The sequence below is a fragment of the Acomys minous genome, assembly GCF_964271855.1.
Source record: "Acomys minous genome assembly, chromosome: 16".
Taxonomy (NCBI): domain Eukaryota; kingdom Metazoa; phylum Chordata; class Mammalia; order Rodentia; family Muridae; genus Acomys; species Acomys minous.
The window spans coordinates 71,539,352-71,554,375 of NC_140498.1; the positions used below are offsets into that span (position 1 = coordinate 71,539,352).

At 54.5% G+C, this 15,024-nt stretch overlaps 1 protein-coding gene across 2 annotated transcripts; it reads right to left on the bottom strand.

The window, feature by feature from the left end:
• Positions 1-5: 5 nt before the first annotated feature.
• LOC311586111 (TSC22 domain family protein 4) lies at positions 6-14,125 on the bottom strand. Of its 2 annotated transcripts, XM_084761987.1 has the most exons (6): positions 13,464-14,125; positions 13,077-13,135; positions 11,978-13,001; positions 8,096-8,256; positions 1,067-1,115; positions 6-712 (listed from the first exon to the last, which is right to left on the bottom strand). In XM_084761987.1, the coding sequence occupies exons 3-6, from the start codon at positions 12,719-12,721 to the stop codon at positions 503-505; spliced, it is 1,164 nt and encodes a 387-aa protein (XP_084618113.1). In that variant the 5' UTR covers positions 12,722-13,001; positions 13,077-13,135; positions 13,464-14,125; the 3' UTR covers positions 6-502. The 2 variants fall into 2 exon arrangements, with proteins under 2 accessions (XP_084618113.1, XP_084618112.1); XM_084761986.1 differs by lacking the exon at positions 13,077-13,135.
• Positions 14,126-15,024: the final 899 nt, after the last annotated feature.

Below are 15,024 nucleotides of genomic sequence, written 5' to 3' on the forward strand. Positions count from 1 at the left end.
CTATATTCAAGTTTCTTCAGAATTTTTTTTTTTAATTATAATTATTATTTTAACAATAACCTGAATCCCAGAAGTTGAAGATACTGTCCATCCACCCCCTCCCCTAGGCAGAGGAGAGGGGGCACTTGGAAGAAGAAGGTGGACCAGGGCTGAGGCCTGCCAGGGAACCTCCAAACCTTTCTAGGCCATCTACTGCTGGGGGGCGGGGGCTCCCCAGAACACTGGTAACCTAGGGAAGGAGGTGGGGCTGGACTCTTTCATGGATAAGGGGCTCTAGATAAGCACCCCCTCTTAGGTTCTTTCTCATCTGGCAAGGCCTGGGGACTCTGGGGAGACCAGGCGGGAAGGGACAGGCCAATACTGGGCCTTTAACTCCCATCCCTGGGTTTTGTGGTTGAGTGTGGGCATTAAAGCTACATAGGAAGAAGAGGGGCAGACCGCTGGCACAAGGCCCAGCAGCCGGTGGCAGCCCCCCAAAGGCACATTGTGAGGGAAAGGAGGCTCAGATGGAAGGCCCATTGGGTGCAGAGGGCCCGAGCCGAGGGAGGCCCGAGGATGGCAGCTGGGCCAGCTGCTCCGGGCTGGCCAGGGCTCGCAGCAATCCATTTTCCTGCTCCAAGGCAGCGTTCCGTTCTGCCAGGTCTCGGATCTGCTCCTTCAGCACCTCTACCTCTTCTCGCACGGCAAACATGAGGTGGGACTTCACCAAGTCCTGGACCCCAGGAACAAACAAACCATCAGCCCCCCTCCTCCTCCCTCCCCCCTCCCCTCCCCCGCCAGGCCACCCCCCAACTGTTATCTCCTAACCCAGGTGCCTTGAGAGCTCCATGCCCCATTGCCCAAAGGAGGGGGGCTGAGGATAAAGGAGAAGAGAGGCAGGGAGATGAGAGAGGGGAGACGGGGCTCACAGTCAGGGATGGGGCAGAGGTTAAGGGAAGCCAAAGGACCAGGTAGAGATGGCAGGTGACAAGCAACCAGAGTTTGGCTTTCCAAGTAATGGGAGCAGAGAGACAGACACAGAGGGACTGCTTAAGGGGCCTCCTGGGACCAAAATATCTTCTCTTACCATGGCTTGTTCAATCTTGTTGTCAATGCCAACCAAGCTTCCGGAACCACTGGAGAAACATGGGGAGGTACAGTTGAGGAGGAACCCCCAAGTCAGCTACGCTGCTGCCTTCCAGGGGCTGCTTGTCTTTAAAAGCACCTCACCCCACCCCCAAGTACCTGTGACAGTAGAGGATCAGAGGGAGAAGGCTTTTGTCTATCCCCCGGCGGGATGAAGGTCGCTGCCCAGGCCCCCCCAGGCCCTGGTGGGAAGGCGGTCCCGATGCCCCTCGGATGGGGGATGACCCCCGTGGGGAACATGGGGAAGACGCGCAGACCCTTTTTCGGGGTGCCCCTGGCGCCATCCCTACCACTCGAGTCTCATAAGACGATACCAAGGACTTCACAGAGACCCCCGGCTGGGACATCCCTGAGGTGAAGGTCATCGGTATCCACGCCCAACCAAAGGAACCGTGTCAGACGGAGTGCCTGGGGGGGCTCAGAGCCCCCCTGGCAGAGTAGAGTTCTGCAGATGCCAGGCAGGCAGAGGAGACAGGACCTACCAAGTGCTGGCCTCAGAGATATACACCCTGCCCTCCCCCTCAAGGCAAGGCGCAGCTGCTATTGGTTCCTTGGGGACACGGGGGGACCCCCTCCCTTGGCTCCCCAGTGGGCGGGAATTCCCAGACACACATGGTCTGTCCCAGTGTCCCCTTCTCACCCTGGCACCACTCCCAGATTGGAGGGGAAGGGGAGGTGAAGTCAGCTGGTGGGAGGGGGCAGGGGAGGGGCGCATGGGGCAGGAGGGCTAGCATGAGGAGGGGCGTGAAGGTGAGACCCTAGGAGGCCTGCCCCCCACCTGTGCCTTCCTTTCCGCCCTGTCTGGATTAAACGTGAACCTCCCTCAACTTTAAGAAAGGGGACAGACAAGAGGAACTGGGTGGAAAGAAATGTATACATATTGGGCAGCTCTTGCAACCTGGGACCAAGGGGACCCCACTTTTTTTTTCAGTGAAGGGGAGAATTAGGAATGGTTACCATAGCAACGGAAACGTCACCGCCACCGCCGCCACCCACCCCCTTCCCCACCTATGCTAAAAACCCTGTAAATCAAAGGCAGCCTGTATGAGATCTGAGACCTGGGCGTGGAGATCTTGTGGTGAGAGTCAGGACTTAAGAAAAGGCAAAACAAAAACAAAAAAAGCTGAGACTAGACATGAAACACTAGATACAGAGACGACAGCCTTCAGTCCGTAGTCAAAGGGCAGGCCCGACTGCAGTTTGTTCAGTGGCCACCAGAGGGCAACTCAGGCCCGGCTCTAATGCCCCAGGGCTCTGTCTCCTGATTGGCACCAGGATAGATAGAGTCTGGTTCTTGCTCAAGCCCCTCTGGTCAACCCAGGACTTTCAAGGGTCTCCTTGCCCTGCTCCAGCCTCCAATGTCTCCTCCTTGACTATGTGAGCTGGGGAGGCAGGCTCTCCTTTCAGTTACCTAAGCCTCCTTCGGCTTCCCCTGGGACAGCCCCCACCCCCCCCAGTGTCCTCCCAGAATCAGGGTGCCAACTTTGCTCCATTCATATATTGCTGGCTCTTTCTTTTCTAATCTGTCCCCACACTGGCTGTCAGCTCCAACCTGCTTTCCTACAGGGGCATCTATACTCAGTCCAAGGTGACCCTTGCTGGAGGCCCTGGCGTCAGGAAGGGAGCTGGGAATTTTCCATTTCCTGGCCAAGCTCGAAGTGCAGGAGGTTTGCTGACAGGTAGAACAACCAAGGGGGTGACCAGGCTAGGAAGAGCTGGACGCGCGGAGCCTCCGAAGGCTGGGTCCTTAAGGATGGAGGTGGGGGGCGGAAGGGTTAGTGGGCTCGGTGGCTCTTGCCATGAGTTCCGTTCCCAGAGCCTACATTGTGGAAGCCAAGAGCAGTCTTCCCCAAGCTGTCCTCTGACCTCCACAAGCCTGCCACATTGCACTTGAACACACATAAGTATGCAAACACAGAGAGACAGACAGACAGACAGACAGAGACACACAACAGAGAGGAGAGAGAGGCTGAGGGACAGAGGGGGTAAGGCAACCAGCCAGTGTCAAGTTTGTTTTTCAAGATACTTCAATACACAGTACCTGGGAGGGAGTAGGGTACAGAAAACACAGCACCCTCCTTCCAGGACACAGAGACACCAAAGATGGACAGATGTACCAGAATAGAAGTGTTGGCCCCGCTTGGCGGACACTTGGGCAGAGATGCCAAGTTAAATCCTCCACTCTTGCCAGAAATAAAGGAATAATACAACCACCAACATTTGTTGGCTGATTGATTGTTATCTCCTGTTTGTCCAGCTCAGGAGATTTTGAAAGCACTTCCCCTGTGCCATTCGAGCCTTAACACTTGAAGGGATGAGGTCTCTGGCAAGCCAAGCCTTTTCCCTTTGATTAGCCCCGGGAAGGGCTACACCGGAATTCTTGGGCAAGGCTCGGAACAGGAATGGCAGGCGCCACCAGCCCCAATGCAACTTTGGATAAACGAGATTGCATACCCCTTTTCCCAAAGACACTTTTGCCATCGTCCTGAAAATTCCACAACTTCCAACATAGGCCTGGCCAAGGCTTCAAATGCACACGGTATCCCTTGGGGTTGTTCAGTAGGGGGGGTGGAAGGGGGGTTGGGGTCAAGACATGGACAGACTCCTCTTGTCCAGGAGTGAGGGCGCCTCTTAAGACTGGTCTTTGTGCCGGGCGTGGTGGTACACGCCTTTAATCCCAGCACTTGGGAGGCAGAGGCAGGCAGATCGCTGTGAGTTCGAGGCCAGCCTGGTCTACAAAAGCAAGTCTAGGACAGTCAAGGCTACACAGAGAAACCCTGTCTCGAAAAAACAAAACAAAACGTACAAACAAACAAAAATAGACTGGTTTTTGCCTCGGAAGGTCAAATCAGAGGACACGAGCCGGGCACGGTGGCACACGCCTGTAATCCCAGCACTTGGAAGGCAGAGGCAGGTGGGTCGCTCACTGTGAAAGCTAGTCCAGGACAGTCAAGGGTACAGAGAAACACTGAGTGGGGGTGAGTGGGGAGCAGGAAGAAAAAGAAAAGAAAATCAGAGCACACAAGACATCGGTGAAGATTTGGGGCTATCGGCCAGCTTAGCTCCCTGCATGTTCTAGGAGCCCTCAGAGGCTGGGCCTGAGGCCAAGGAAGTGGCATCCAGCAATCCCATCTATACCCTCTCCCAGACTTGATTCTGCGGTGCCTTTGGGGGTGGGCTGGGCCAGGGAGGAGGAGGGGCTGGCTCCTTTCCCCAGTTATTGAGTTGTCCCTGCCTCTGTCTTAGCAAAAAAGACCTCCTAAAAGGACCATTGCCACCTCCTTTTCTCTTGGAAGGCACACATTCCAACAGGAGAGAGAGAGAGAGAGAGAGAGAGAGAGAGAGGCGCGCGCAGAGGCTTTATACTAAGACCCAGGTTCACTGACTGGCTGAGTGACCTCAGACAGGTTTCTTAAAACCCTTTCCTTTTGAGTTTCATTATTTTCATCTGGAAAGTGAGGAATCATGGGATTGCTCTTACAGTTTCGCTAGGAGAAGTGTGTGAAGAGGCCGTCCATATGGCTCAGTGTGTAAAAGAAAGGCACTCCCCATTGAGCGCAAAGCTGAGTTGGATCACCAGGCCCTACATGGTAGAAGGGAGAAAACAGACTCCCACACAGAAACTGTCCTCTGACCTTTGACCTCTACTCTACAACACGGCACACATGCTAATGTGTATGTATACACGCACATTCCCAGATAAATGAAAAAGTTTTAACTTAGCACAGCCTGGGGAGATAGCTCAGTGGGTAAAGGGCTTATGCTACAAACATAAGAACCCAAGTTTGATCCCCAAAAACCAAAGATTAAAAAACAAAACAAAACAGGAGAGCTGGGCATGGTGGTGCACGCCTTTAGTCCCAGCACTGGGGAGGCAAAGGCAGGTGGATCGCTGTGAGTTCGAGGCTACCCTGGTCTATAAAGCGAGACCAGGACAGCCAAGGCGAACACAGAGAGACCGTCTCAAAAAAACAACACACACACACACACAGGGCAGATAGCTCCTAAGGTACAATAACCAAAATTGTCCTATGTGCACCCCCCCCCACACACACACACACATGCACACTCACACAAAAGGACCACACGAATGCAGGCATGCAAAAGCAGCGGCAAGAGCCTGGTGGGCACGCCTGCCGCCATCTCAGCTTCTCAGGAGGCTGGGGTGAGAGGATCCTAGTTCGAGACTAGCCTGCGCAGCTTAAAGTGAGACCCTGTCTAAAAGCTGAAAACAAAAGCAGGAAGAAAAAAGGGTAGGGCTGGGGCTTTGGTATGTAGCCCAGTGGTAGACAGCAACAACAACAACAACAACAACAAAAGCAAGCACGAACCCAGAGGAAAACATTAAAATAATGTAGCTTTTCTCCCTAAAGCCTTTGGGATTTATTTCCTATAAGACCCTGAACCACTAGCTAGGTGCCCACCCTCTCAGTCATCCTAAGTAAATATCTCGCACCCTGTACAGGATCACAGACCTTCCAACATAGTCTGAATTCACCAGGGGCCCCACTTTCCCATTCCTGATCCAAGGACTGGTAAGGTACCCCCCCCCCAGCTCAAATTTGGTACCCCAGTACCACAACCCATTTTTCCCTTTCAAAAGGAAAACTTTCATGTCACTTGGAACCTTGGTCTTCTAGCTCCAGGAGACGCATCAGATAGGTGAGGTGGGGTCTACCCACCCCATTCCTAGGGGGTTTATGGATGGCCCAACCCAAACCCGCTGGCCCAGCAGGGTGAGGCGCAAGGGGCTGGGTTGGGCCAGAGCCCCACAGCCTTGAAGGCTGGGGAGACTAAAGTGGAGGCTGGGAGCAACCGGTCAGACTAGGGTGTGCAGAGGGGGTGGGACAGAGACGGGGAGGAGGGGACCAGCCCAAAGAACGGTGCTAAGGAGGCTTAACAGGTCAGACCCTTAGAGAGAGAGAGAGAGAGAGAGAGAGGGAGGGAGGGGGAGGGAGGGAGGGAGGGAGGGAGGGAGGGAGGGAGGGAGCATAAGCGCACAACCCTGAGCCTGGGCTGAGAAAGGGGTAGAGGGAAGGACATGAAGCCCTCTTTGCCAGGGACCTTCCCAAATGGGAAGGGTGGAGGGGCTGAGAATAGCATCAGATGGGGGCAGGTGACTCTGGCCCTGGCTGACCTCACACCTCACACATCCCAGGCAGCCAGCTGGAAGGCAGTTTTCATGAGCTACCCTGTCTTACCCTGCCCTGCCCAGTACCAGCCCCTTGTCCTCCAGTTCACATATTCCCGGCCACCCCGTCTCCTTTCCTTTATGGGTCCCCCACTGTCTCATTACACTCCCCGCAAGCCAGTAGACCTGCCCTTCTGTGTCACCCCTTTACTGCCAGGTAGTTGCTGCCGGGAGGTCTTTGGAGTCCAGCTTCCTCCAAGGTCTGTTGGTCACATCCTTTCTTTACATCAATTTTAAGTTTAGATCAACTCCTTCCTTTTAGAGACGTGGTCTCATATAGCCTAGGCTAGCCGCTAGCGCTGTTATATAGTTGAGGATGGCCTTGAACTTTTGATCCTCCTGCCTCCAAGTGTTGGGATTATGAACCACGTACTACCAACCCGGTCCATGCAAGTGCTGGGAACCCAGGGCTTCACGAACACTAGGCTACACAGAGAAACCTTGTCTCGAAGAACCAACAAAACAAGACAAAAACCAACAACAACAAAACCCAAATGCTAGGACAGGTCTCTACCAACTAAGCTACACACCTAGGCTACAGCATACACTATTATTTTGTTTTGTTTTCAGGTGGCTCCGGAATTCACTATGTAGCCCAAACTGGTTTGTATATGTGTTTATTTTGTTTTGTTTTGTTGTTTTGTTTTGTTTAGACAGCAGCCCTCGTGTCCCTGGAACTCATTGTAGACCAAACTGGCCTCAAACTCAGAGAACTGCTTCCCTCTGCCTTCCAAATGCTGGGATTAAAGGCGTCCGCCACCACACCCAGCTCCAGGCTGGTGTCAAACCCATAGTGATCTTTTTTTTTTTAAGTTTTTCTAGACAGGGTTTCTCTGTGTAGCCTTGGCTGTCCTGGACTCACTTTGTAGACCAGGCTGGCCTCGAACTCACAGAGATCTGCCTGGTAGATGAGGCTGGTCTAGAACACCTCCTCCACTGTATTAGGATTACAGGACTGTTAGGATTACAGGCGTGCACCACCCATGCCAGCTCAAGGCCATCCTCTTAACCCAGCCTTCCAAATGCTGGGAACTCAGGCTTGAGCTGTCACACCCAGCCCCTCCACCTCTTCTGAGACAAGATCTCCCTAGACAGCCCAGGTTGGCCTTGAACTTGACATAGCCTCCTTCTCCCACCACAGGGATTCCAGATCCACATAGAGTGTACGCCACCAACCACACCAGGCAGGCAATGCTATCTTGGCTAAAAATTCTTGGGCCTTAAAGTAGTTAGTGTGGATTCCAAGGATGTCATGTTACAATCCTAGAGCATCCTTTTCCCCTTGGTGACAGGGGCAGAAGGGCAATGTAGATGGGAAAGCACCAACGACCTATTCATCCTATTTTTATTTTTTTCTGAGAGGGTTGGTAGAGCACCGGAGACTGAACCCAAGGCCTTGGGCACGCTAGGCACGTGCTCTACCCACTGAGCCACACCCCCAGCTGTTCCCGGCCCCACCCCCACCCCCTCCATCTTCTTCTATTCTTGTCTCCAGTGCACGTGCCAATGGGTTTCCTTCCTAAGGCTGGCAAATGACCTCTAGGCCTGCAAGAGCTCAGGAATCTGACAACAATGACTCCCTTCTAACGGTCCAGAGCTAGGGAGTCCCACCCAGCTCTCCCCCAAAAAGGGAGTGGGTCCCAAATGCTTCACCCTGCTGAGTCTGTTTCTGGGGTCCCGCTCCAAGTTCATGTAGGGTGAAGGGTCTCTACCAGGCAGGTATGGCACTAGGTGCCACCCTAACCGTCTCCCACTACACGGAGGAAAGAGCCCACCTACCTGTCGTCGTCACTGTCCAGGTGACCACTGATGGCCAGCATGGAACGTGCCAGGCTGAGGCTCTGGGCTGCTGCGGCTCCAAAGGGATCTGGAGACTTGTGCACCAGGCTGGCGTCGAAGTAGAGGGCTGGGGAGTTGGGACGGGAGTCGATCGGCGGCACCTGGAGGCAGAAGAGTGGGAACCGTCAATTTAGGGGGAGGGTTGGTTGGGGGACACAGCTCAGCGGGCAGAGTGCTTGCTTAGCACAGAAAACAGGTTCCATCCCCACTACTGCAGTAAGAAATAAATTGTCAAGCCGGGCGGTGGTGGCGCACGCCTTTAATCCCCAGCACTCGGGAGGCAGAGGCAGGCGGATCTCTGTGAGTTCAAGGCCAGCCTGGTCTACAAAGGGAGTCCAGGACAGCCAAGGCTACACAGAGAAACCCTGGCTCAAAAAAAAAAAAAACAAAAGCAGAAAGGCAGATAATGGGGGAGAGAGGCATTAGGAATGCAGCTCACCAGTATGAGAGAAAGAAGGTGGGGGGAGGCTGTCTCTCTCTTCTACAGCTCCCCCTCTTCCACACTTGCTAGAAACAATAAACAGGCACTAGGGATGTTATGGTAAGACATGAGGTAGCAAAGGACACCCATTCTTTTATTTATTTATTTATTTATTTATTTATTTATTTATTTGGACAGGGTTTCTGTGTGTAGCCCTGGTTGTCCTGAAACTCAACTCTGTAGAGCAGGCTGGCCTTGAACTCACAGCGATCCACCTTGCCCCTGCCTCCAGAGTGCTGGGATTAAAGGCGTGCGCCACCACCGCCCGGCTATGACACCCATTCCTACCCTCAGCCAGGACTCCCAATTAAAGGATATTGTACTCTGTATCAAGACAGGGTTTCTCTGTGTGCAGCCCTGACTGTCTAGAACTCAATCTGTAGACCTGGTTGGCCCTGAAGGCCCAGAGAGCCACCTGCCTCTGCCTTTGTCTGCTGGGATTAGAGGCCCCAGCAGTGAGTATCTTTTTTGGAGTAAGGTCTCCTGGTAAGCAGGCTGACCTAAAACTGGCTATGTAGCTGAGGATGACCTTGAACTACTTAGTTTGTGGTTTTCTCATCTCCATATCCCAAAGGCTGGAGTTACAGCACACACACCCACTCTCACTTGATGAGAAACTAGGAATCAAACCCAGAGCACTCTGTGCATGCTTAGGGAAGGTCTGTGGTCACCGAGCTACATTCCTAGAGTCCATCTCTCCCTCCCTCCCTCCCTCCCTCCCTCCCTCCCTCCCTCCCCAACCTTCCTTTCCGAGACAAGATCTCACTTTGTAACGCTGACCCAGAACTTGCTAAGTAGGCCAGGCTGGCCTTGAACTTGCCGTCCTCCTGGCCTCTATACCCGCCCCACTTGTATACCTTCTTAAAGGCACTCAAATGTCATTTCCTTACAGGGACATTTCCCTTCCATTACGAATCCACTGAGCAGTTTCGTTTTTACAGCATCTAATATGATTTGAAATTAAGGCTGGGCCGTGGTGGTGCACGCCTTTAATCCCCAGCACTCGGGAGGCAGAGGCAGGCGGATCGCTGTGAGTTCGAGGCCAGCCTGGTCTACAAAGTGAGTCCAGGACAAGCCAGGGCTACACAGAGAGACCTTGTCTCAAAAAAAAAAAAAAATCAAAAAAAAAAAAAAGAAAAGAAAAAAGAAAAGAAAAAGAAAGAAAGTAAAGTACTCTTGGTGTCTCCCCTGCTGAAAGGTGAGTTTGTTTCGTGCCTATCCGCAGACTGAATGAATCCTCAGAGGCTGCGTCCTCCAGCGACCCCTACCCTGATGGTGGCTCTCAAAACTTCTCAGGATCTGGGATAAAGTTCAAAGGCGCTCTCTCTCTCTCTCTCTCTCTCTCTCTCTCTCTCTCTCTCTCTCTCTCTCTCTCTCTCTCCCTCCCTCCCTCCCTCCCTCCTCTGTCTCTGGTGGGAGGAGGTGGGGGCTTTATGGGGGGAGAGGTGGAACCCGGGTAGTAGTGGGGACCTACGTAACCCCACAGGCAGCAGCTGGGGGCAGCGGTAAAAGGGCGGAGGTGAGTGGAACTGGACTAGAAGCCTCTGGGAAGGCCCCTGAGAGGCCCCACCTCAGGAAAGCCAACAGAGAGCAGACGGTGGTTACAGGGACAGAACACAGGAAAGAGGGTCACAGGTATCACCCACCCCCTTGTCTTCCTCCTCCTCCTCCTCCAACCTCCTGAGCTCCTTTTGAGACCATGGGTCGGAATGAGAGAGTCAAAACTCTTGTGTGTGGGGTGGGGGGTGGAGAAGAGTGACAGTTACAAGCACACAGGAAATGATCAGGGCAGACTGGGAGGAAGGAAGGGGGGCTGGGCTGGGGACACCGTGGGGAGAGAGAGACAGGGGCTACAAACCTAAGAGAGGCTCAAGCTGTGCTCAGTGTAAAGAGGGCCAAGCAAGGCGGCTGAGGGGCTTGCCGCCACGTTTGACAACCTGAGTTTGCTCTCACATGGCGGAAGGACCGAACTGACTCCCAAATTGTCCTCTGAGCTCCACATAAGCACACCAAGGCCCACGCACACATCCTCACATAAATAAATGTTTAAAAAAAAAAAAACAAAACAAAACCCAAAGTAGAGCAAAGAGTCACTAACAAACTTGCCCTGGGAGAAGTCTAGGGATTAAGGGGCCAGGAGACTAAATAAATTTAACAAAACAAAACAAAACAAACCTTCAGAAAGGTGGGAAACGTCAATCACAAAATGGGGAGCTGAAGGCCAGGAAAGGGTGGGAGAGAGCTGGTGTTGGTCCTGACCAGTTCTAACAGGGCTGGGTCTCAAGATATTTTTACACTGTGGTTTGAGCCCATGGCCAGAGAGGGACAGAGCGCTCATCCCTCACACTCCCAGCTTTCTCCTGGCAGCCAAGGTGTTATTTTCTCCACAGCAGAAACATCCAACTCTCCCATCGCTAAGTACCCACCCAACCTCCCCAACCTCCTACACACACACACACACACACACACACACACACACATACACACACACACACATACACACACACACACATACACACACACACACACACACACACACATACACACACACACACATACACACACACACACATACACACACACACACACACACACACACACACACCAGGGACCCAGGCATCCTGCCCCCAGCCCAGACTTGTGGGTAGCTTCCTCTTTTGGAGACAGGAAGCAGAAAGCACGGAGGATTTAACTCCTTCCCTCCAGCTTCTCCACCTCCCATTCCATAGATGGTGAGGTCACCCCACCTGACACTCCCAAGATAATTAAGGGTGAGATGAGGCCCCTCACCCCAATTCCTCAGAGAAACGGGTTTGCAATTGGGTAGAAAATTGGGGCTGGGCTGGTAAGCCATTGGGAAGAATAAAGACACAGATGAATGCCTACCTTTTATGGCTGCCCCAAAACCCTGCCAGCTCCTCCCCTCAAGGGCCTAGCCAGCCACCCAGCTGGAGCCTCCACCCTCATCACCTGGAGCCAGAGGAGGTAAAGGCTGAAGTGGGCAGGCCACATATGCCACTGGCTTTATGGAAACACTCAAGGCCAAGGACAACAACGTAAAGGCCGCAGAGAAAGAAAAGAAAAAGAACACAGAAGGGAGGGAGGGAGGGAAGGAAAGGATGGATGCAGAATAAAAGAAAGGCTGGGAGAGAAAAAGTAAGGATCTCAGTGTACAATTGCTGAAAAGGAAAAGAGACTTTATGCCCTTTCCAATAGACGGGAGGTGACAGAAGAGGTGGGAGGACAGGACGGAAGTCAGTGTAGCTCTTGCCCCGCCCCCCCGCCCCCGCCCCCCCCCCCCCCCCCCCCCGGTCTCCCTGACCCGCGAGCCCATCTCTTACCTTCCCTGTGTCCTCTGGAGCCACCAACTCCATCCTCAGCCGAACCGCTCCATCTCTCCTCCGTGACAGTGGAGGGGTTCCGGCTGCTGAACCCCCAGACTCCACTTCGACCCTCAGAGCAGGCAGGGGCTGAACACTATCTCCAGTCCCAGGCCCTGGGGGGCGCGTCTGGGGAGGAGAGGCTGACAGCGGGGGTGTCTCCACGTTGGCCTTGCCAGATCCTGCCAGCTGGCCCAGCCCCCCTGTGAAGGAGCGGGCCTGTGGTCCAGGAGAAGTGGGGGGCGGGCGGAGCCAAGACGTGGGGCCCTGAGACAGGCCTGGCTGTGGGATGGGGGTGCTTATGCCCAAGCTAGCCAACTCCAATCTAGAATCCAATGATCTGCCTCCGGTGCCTCCTGAGGCCCCTCGAATTCCCTCCAGGAGCCGGCCGAAGCTTGGGGGTTCCAGGTCTCTCTCGTAAACATCCACACACGTCCACCGACCTCTACGATAAGGCTCTCCCAAGCCTTGGGGCAGCTTCACCACCCGGAAACGGGAGGCAGGGGCTCCAGGTGGCGGGGAGCCATTCCGAGGGGTGCCCCTGCCCCCTGGATCAGGGTTGGGCTCCCCATTGGGGAGGCGGGGCGGGGGCCCAGAGAGAGCCGGTGGGGTAGGGGAATCCGAAGCCCCTGGGCTTCCTGGGCCCTCATAGTCCGTGGTGACGCTGGTGATCTGAAAACTACTTTTTTTCTTACCACCACTCATGGTCTCTGGGGCTCCGGACTGGGCTCAGGTTGGGGGGGGAGGGTCTGGGCTCCTGGAGAAAGGGCTCAGGCACCTCTGGAACAAGGGGGCCACATGGCAGGGACATCGGGGCCCCTGGGGATGTCTGGGTCCGACATGGCAAGAGGGCCTTGTGGGAAACTGGGGGTGCCTGGTTAGTGACTGGAGTGCAGGGGAGGGGAGGTGGCGGGAGGAGGGGGGGGGCAGAGGCAGGTTTTTCCTGCTGCTGTCGCTGCCGAAACCCCAGAGCTGAGCTTGCAAACTGAAAAAAGAAAGAGACAGAGTGAGTGTGTGTGTGTGTGTGTGTGTGTGTGTGTGTGTGTGTGTGTGTGTGTACGTGAGCAAAAGAAAAGCAGGGGCCAAACCACCTCCGGGGCTTCCTCTCGGGGGAGCCAACTTGGGGAAGAAAAAGAAAGCCACTTGAGGCCCGGAGATAAGTAGAGATGACAGACCCGGAGCGCAGAGGACAGAACTCAGAGCACCCAGAACAGGAAGAAGTAGCTGGGACCCAAAGTTGGACATTCTTGCTTGAGATCCAAAGTCGTCCCCAACACGGCTCTCCAGGGCCAGGGGCAAAGGGGTGAACCTGCTCCTGCCCTGAAAGGGCCACCCAGCGGCCTCTGCTGGGCCTCAAGCCCACCCCACCCCCACCCAGCTCCCCCATCGCTGGTTATGCACTGCCCGCCAAGCCAAGCGCCCCGCCCAACCCGGGAGTCCTACCTACCTCTCTCGGGCCTCGGCCACGGAGCTGAGAAGGAGAGAGGACCTAGGGACTGAAGATCTAAAGACGTCCTTCTTTTTTTTTAATCTTAGGGCCTCCCGGGCCCTGGTTAGTGCAGGCCACAGCGGGCGACAATCAAGGGCTACCCAGTGCTCTCGGGCGTCCGCATCTCACTCTGCCAGGCATCTCGGTGGAAAGTTTGCAGTTGAGAGGAGAGAGAGAAAAAAGGGGGGGCTTCCACGGTGGAACCCAGGCGCGGCCTGAGTCAATACTCCACCGGTCTTCCCTGTTGCTGTGGGAGGGGGCGTCTCAGCCCCCCGCTGGCTCCAGGTCCCTAGAGTGGCTTTCTTGCTCAAAGCTCCTCCCACGTGGCCCCACTGGATGTATCTCGGGGATCCTCAGCTCCGCTCCGTCTCTGTCTCGGTCTCTGTCTCTCTCTTTCTGGGCTGTTGACAACCCCCACACCAGGAAGTCCTGCCTTCTCGGGCCTGCTCACTGCTCCTCTCCTCCTCCTTCCCCTCTTCCTCCTCCCTCCTCCCTCCTCCCTCCTCCCTCCTGAGGCTCCCTGCCAGCTGGCGGGGAGCCAAGCTTGCCACAGCCGCAGCCGCAGCCTACAGTTGCTGCTGCCGCTTCTGCTGCTGCCGCCGCGGCTGCTGCTGCTGCCCAAAGTGACGGCTTTAACCCTACACCTGCCAAGTCCCAGCCGGCTCTTCCTCAGAGGGAGGGGCGTGGAGGGTGGAGAAAAAGAGGAGGAGCCTGCGGAAAGGCCAGGGATTCCCTTGTAGGCTTTTGCTGCCTGTGGGCTGCGGGCTCTCCAAAGGAGTCGCAGGGAACGTGCCAGACATGTTCTGGGTACCTGGCTGTTCGTAAATACCTAGTAAATGTTACTCAGTGGCTGTGATTTGTCACAGCGTCTCTGTTTAAGGTTTTCACCGTAACCTTCACGAGAAACTCCTCCCCCCCCCGCCCCCCCCCCGTCTCCGTTCCTTTTCAAAAACGAGTGATTATGAAAAATTTTCAAACATGCCCCAAAGTAGAGGAAACGGGATAATGAACGCCCACTCTCGCCATCATGGACTTGTTACAATTATCAGCTCTACCCAATCATGTTTCTTCCTTCCGATGCCTTTTCTCGGATTTTGCTCAGTATTTGAATTTTATTACACACGCTCGCCGTGGTGTGTGTGTGTGTGTGTGTGTGTGTGTTTCTGGAGGTCAACTTGGAGGAGTCGATTCTCTCTTTTCACGATGTGGGCCCCAGGATGGTTTGGTAGCAAGGGCCTTTACCCACTAAGCCACCGTGTCTCATCTGCTCCTGTGTTTGAAATCAAATCACTAATATGGTATTTCCCCCCCCCCCTTTTTTTTTTAGATGAGAAACTGGAGAGGCAGAATATCCTAAAAGGCTGTTGGTGGTAGGACAGACCCGCTCGTGCACACACGTGTGTGTGCGCGCGCGCATGCGCATGTGTGTGTGCAGCTGCACACTCCTGTGCGTTTGTTAGCTAGAGGACCACACTGGGTACCCGACTCAGGGTCTCCCACTGAATGGATAGCTTCAGTA

Bases quoted from the DNA above. Each gene is read 5' to 3' on its own strand.
- LOC311586111 (XM_084761986.1), bottom strand. From the start codon at position 12,721: ATGAGTGGTGGTAAGAAAAAAAGTAGTTTTCAGATCACCAGCGTCACC. The intron at 8,257-11,977 runs GTAAGAGATGGG...TTCTGCCTCCAG, and splicing joins CTCCAGAGGACACAGGGAAG to GTGCCGCCGATCGACTCCCG. The intron at 713-1,066 runs GTAAGAGAAGAT...CCTGGGGTCCAG, and splicing joins ACAAGATTGAACAAGCCATG to GACTTGGTGAAGTCCCACCT.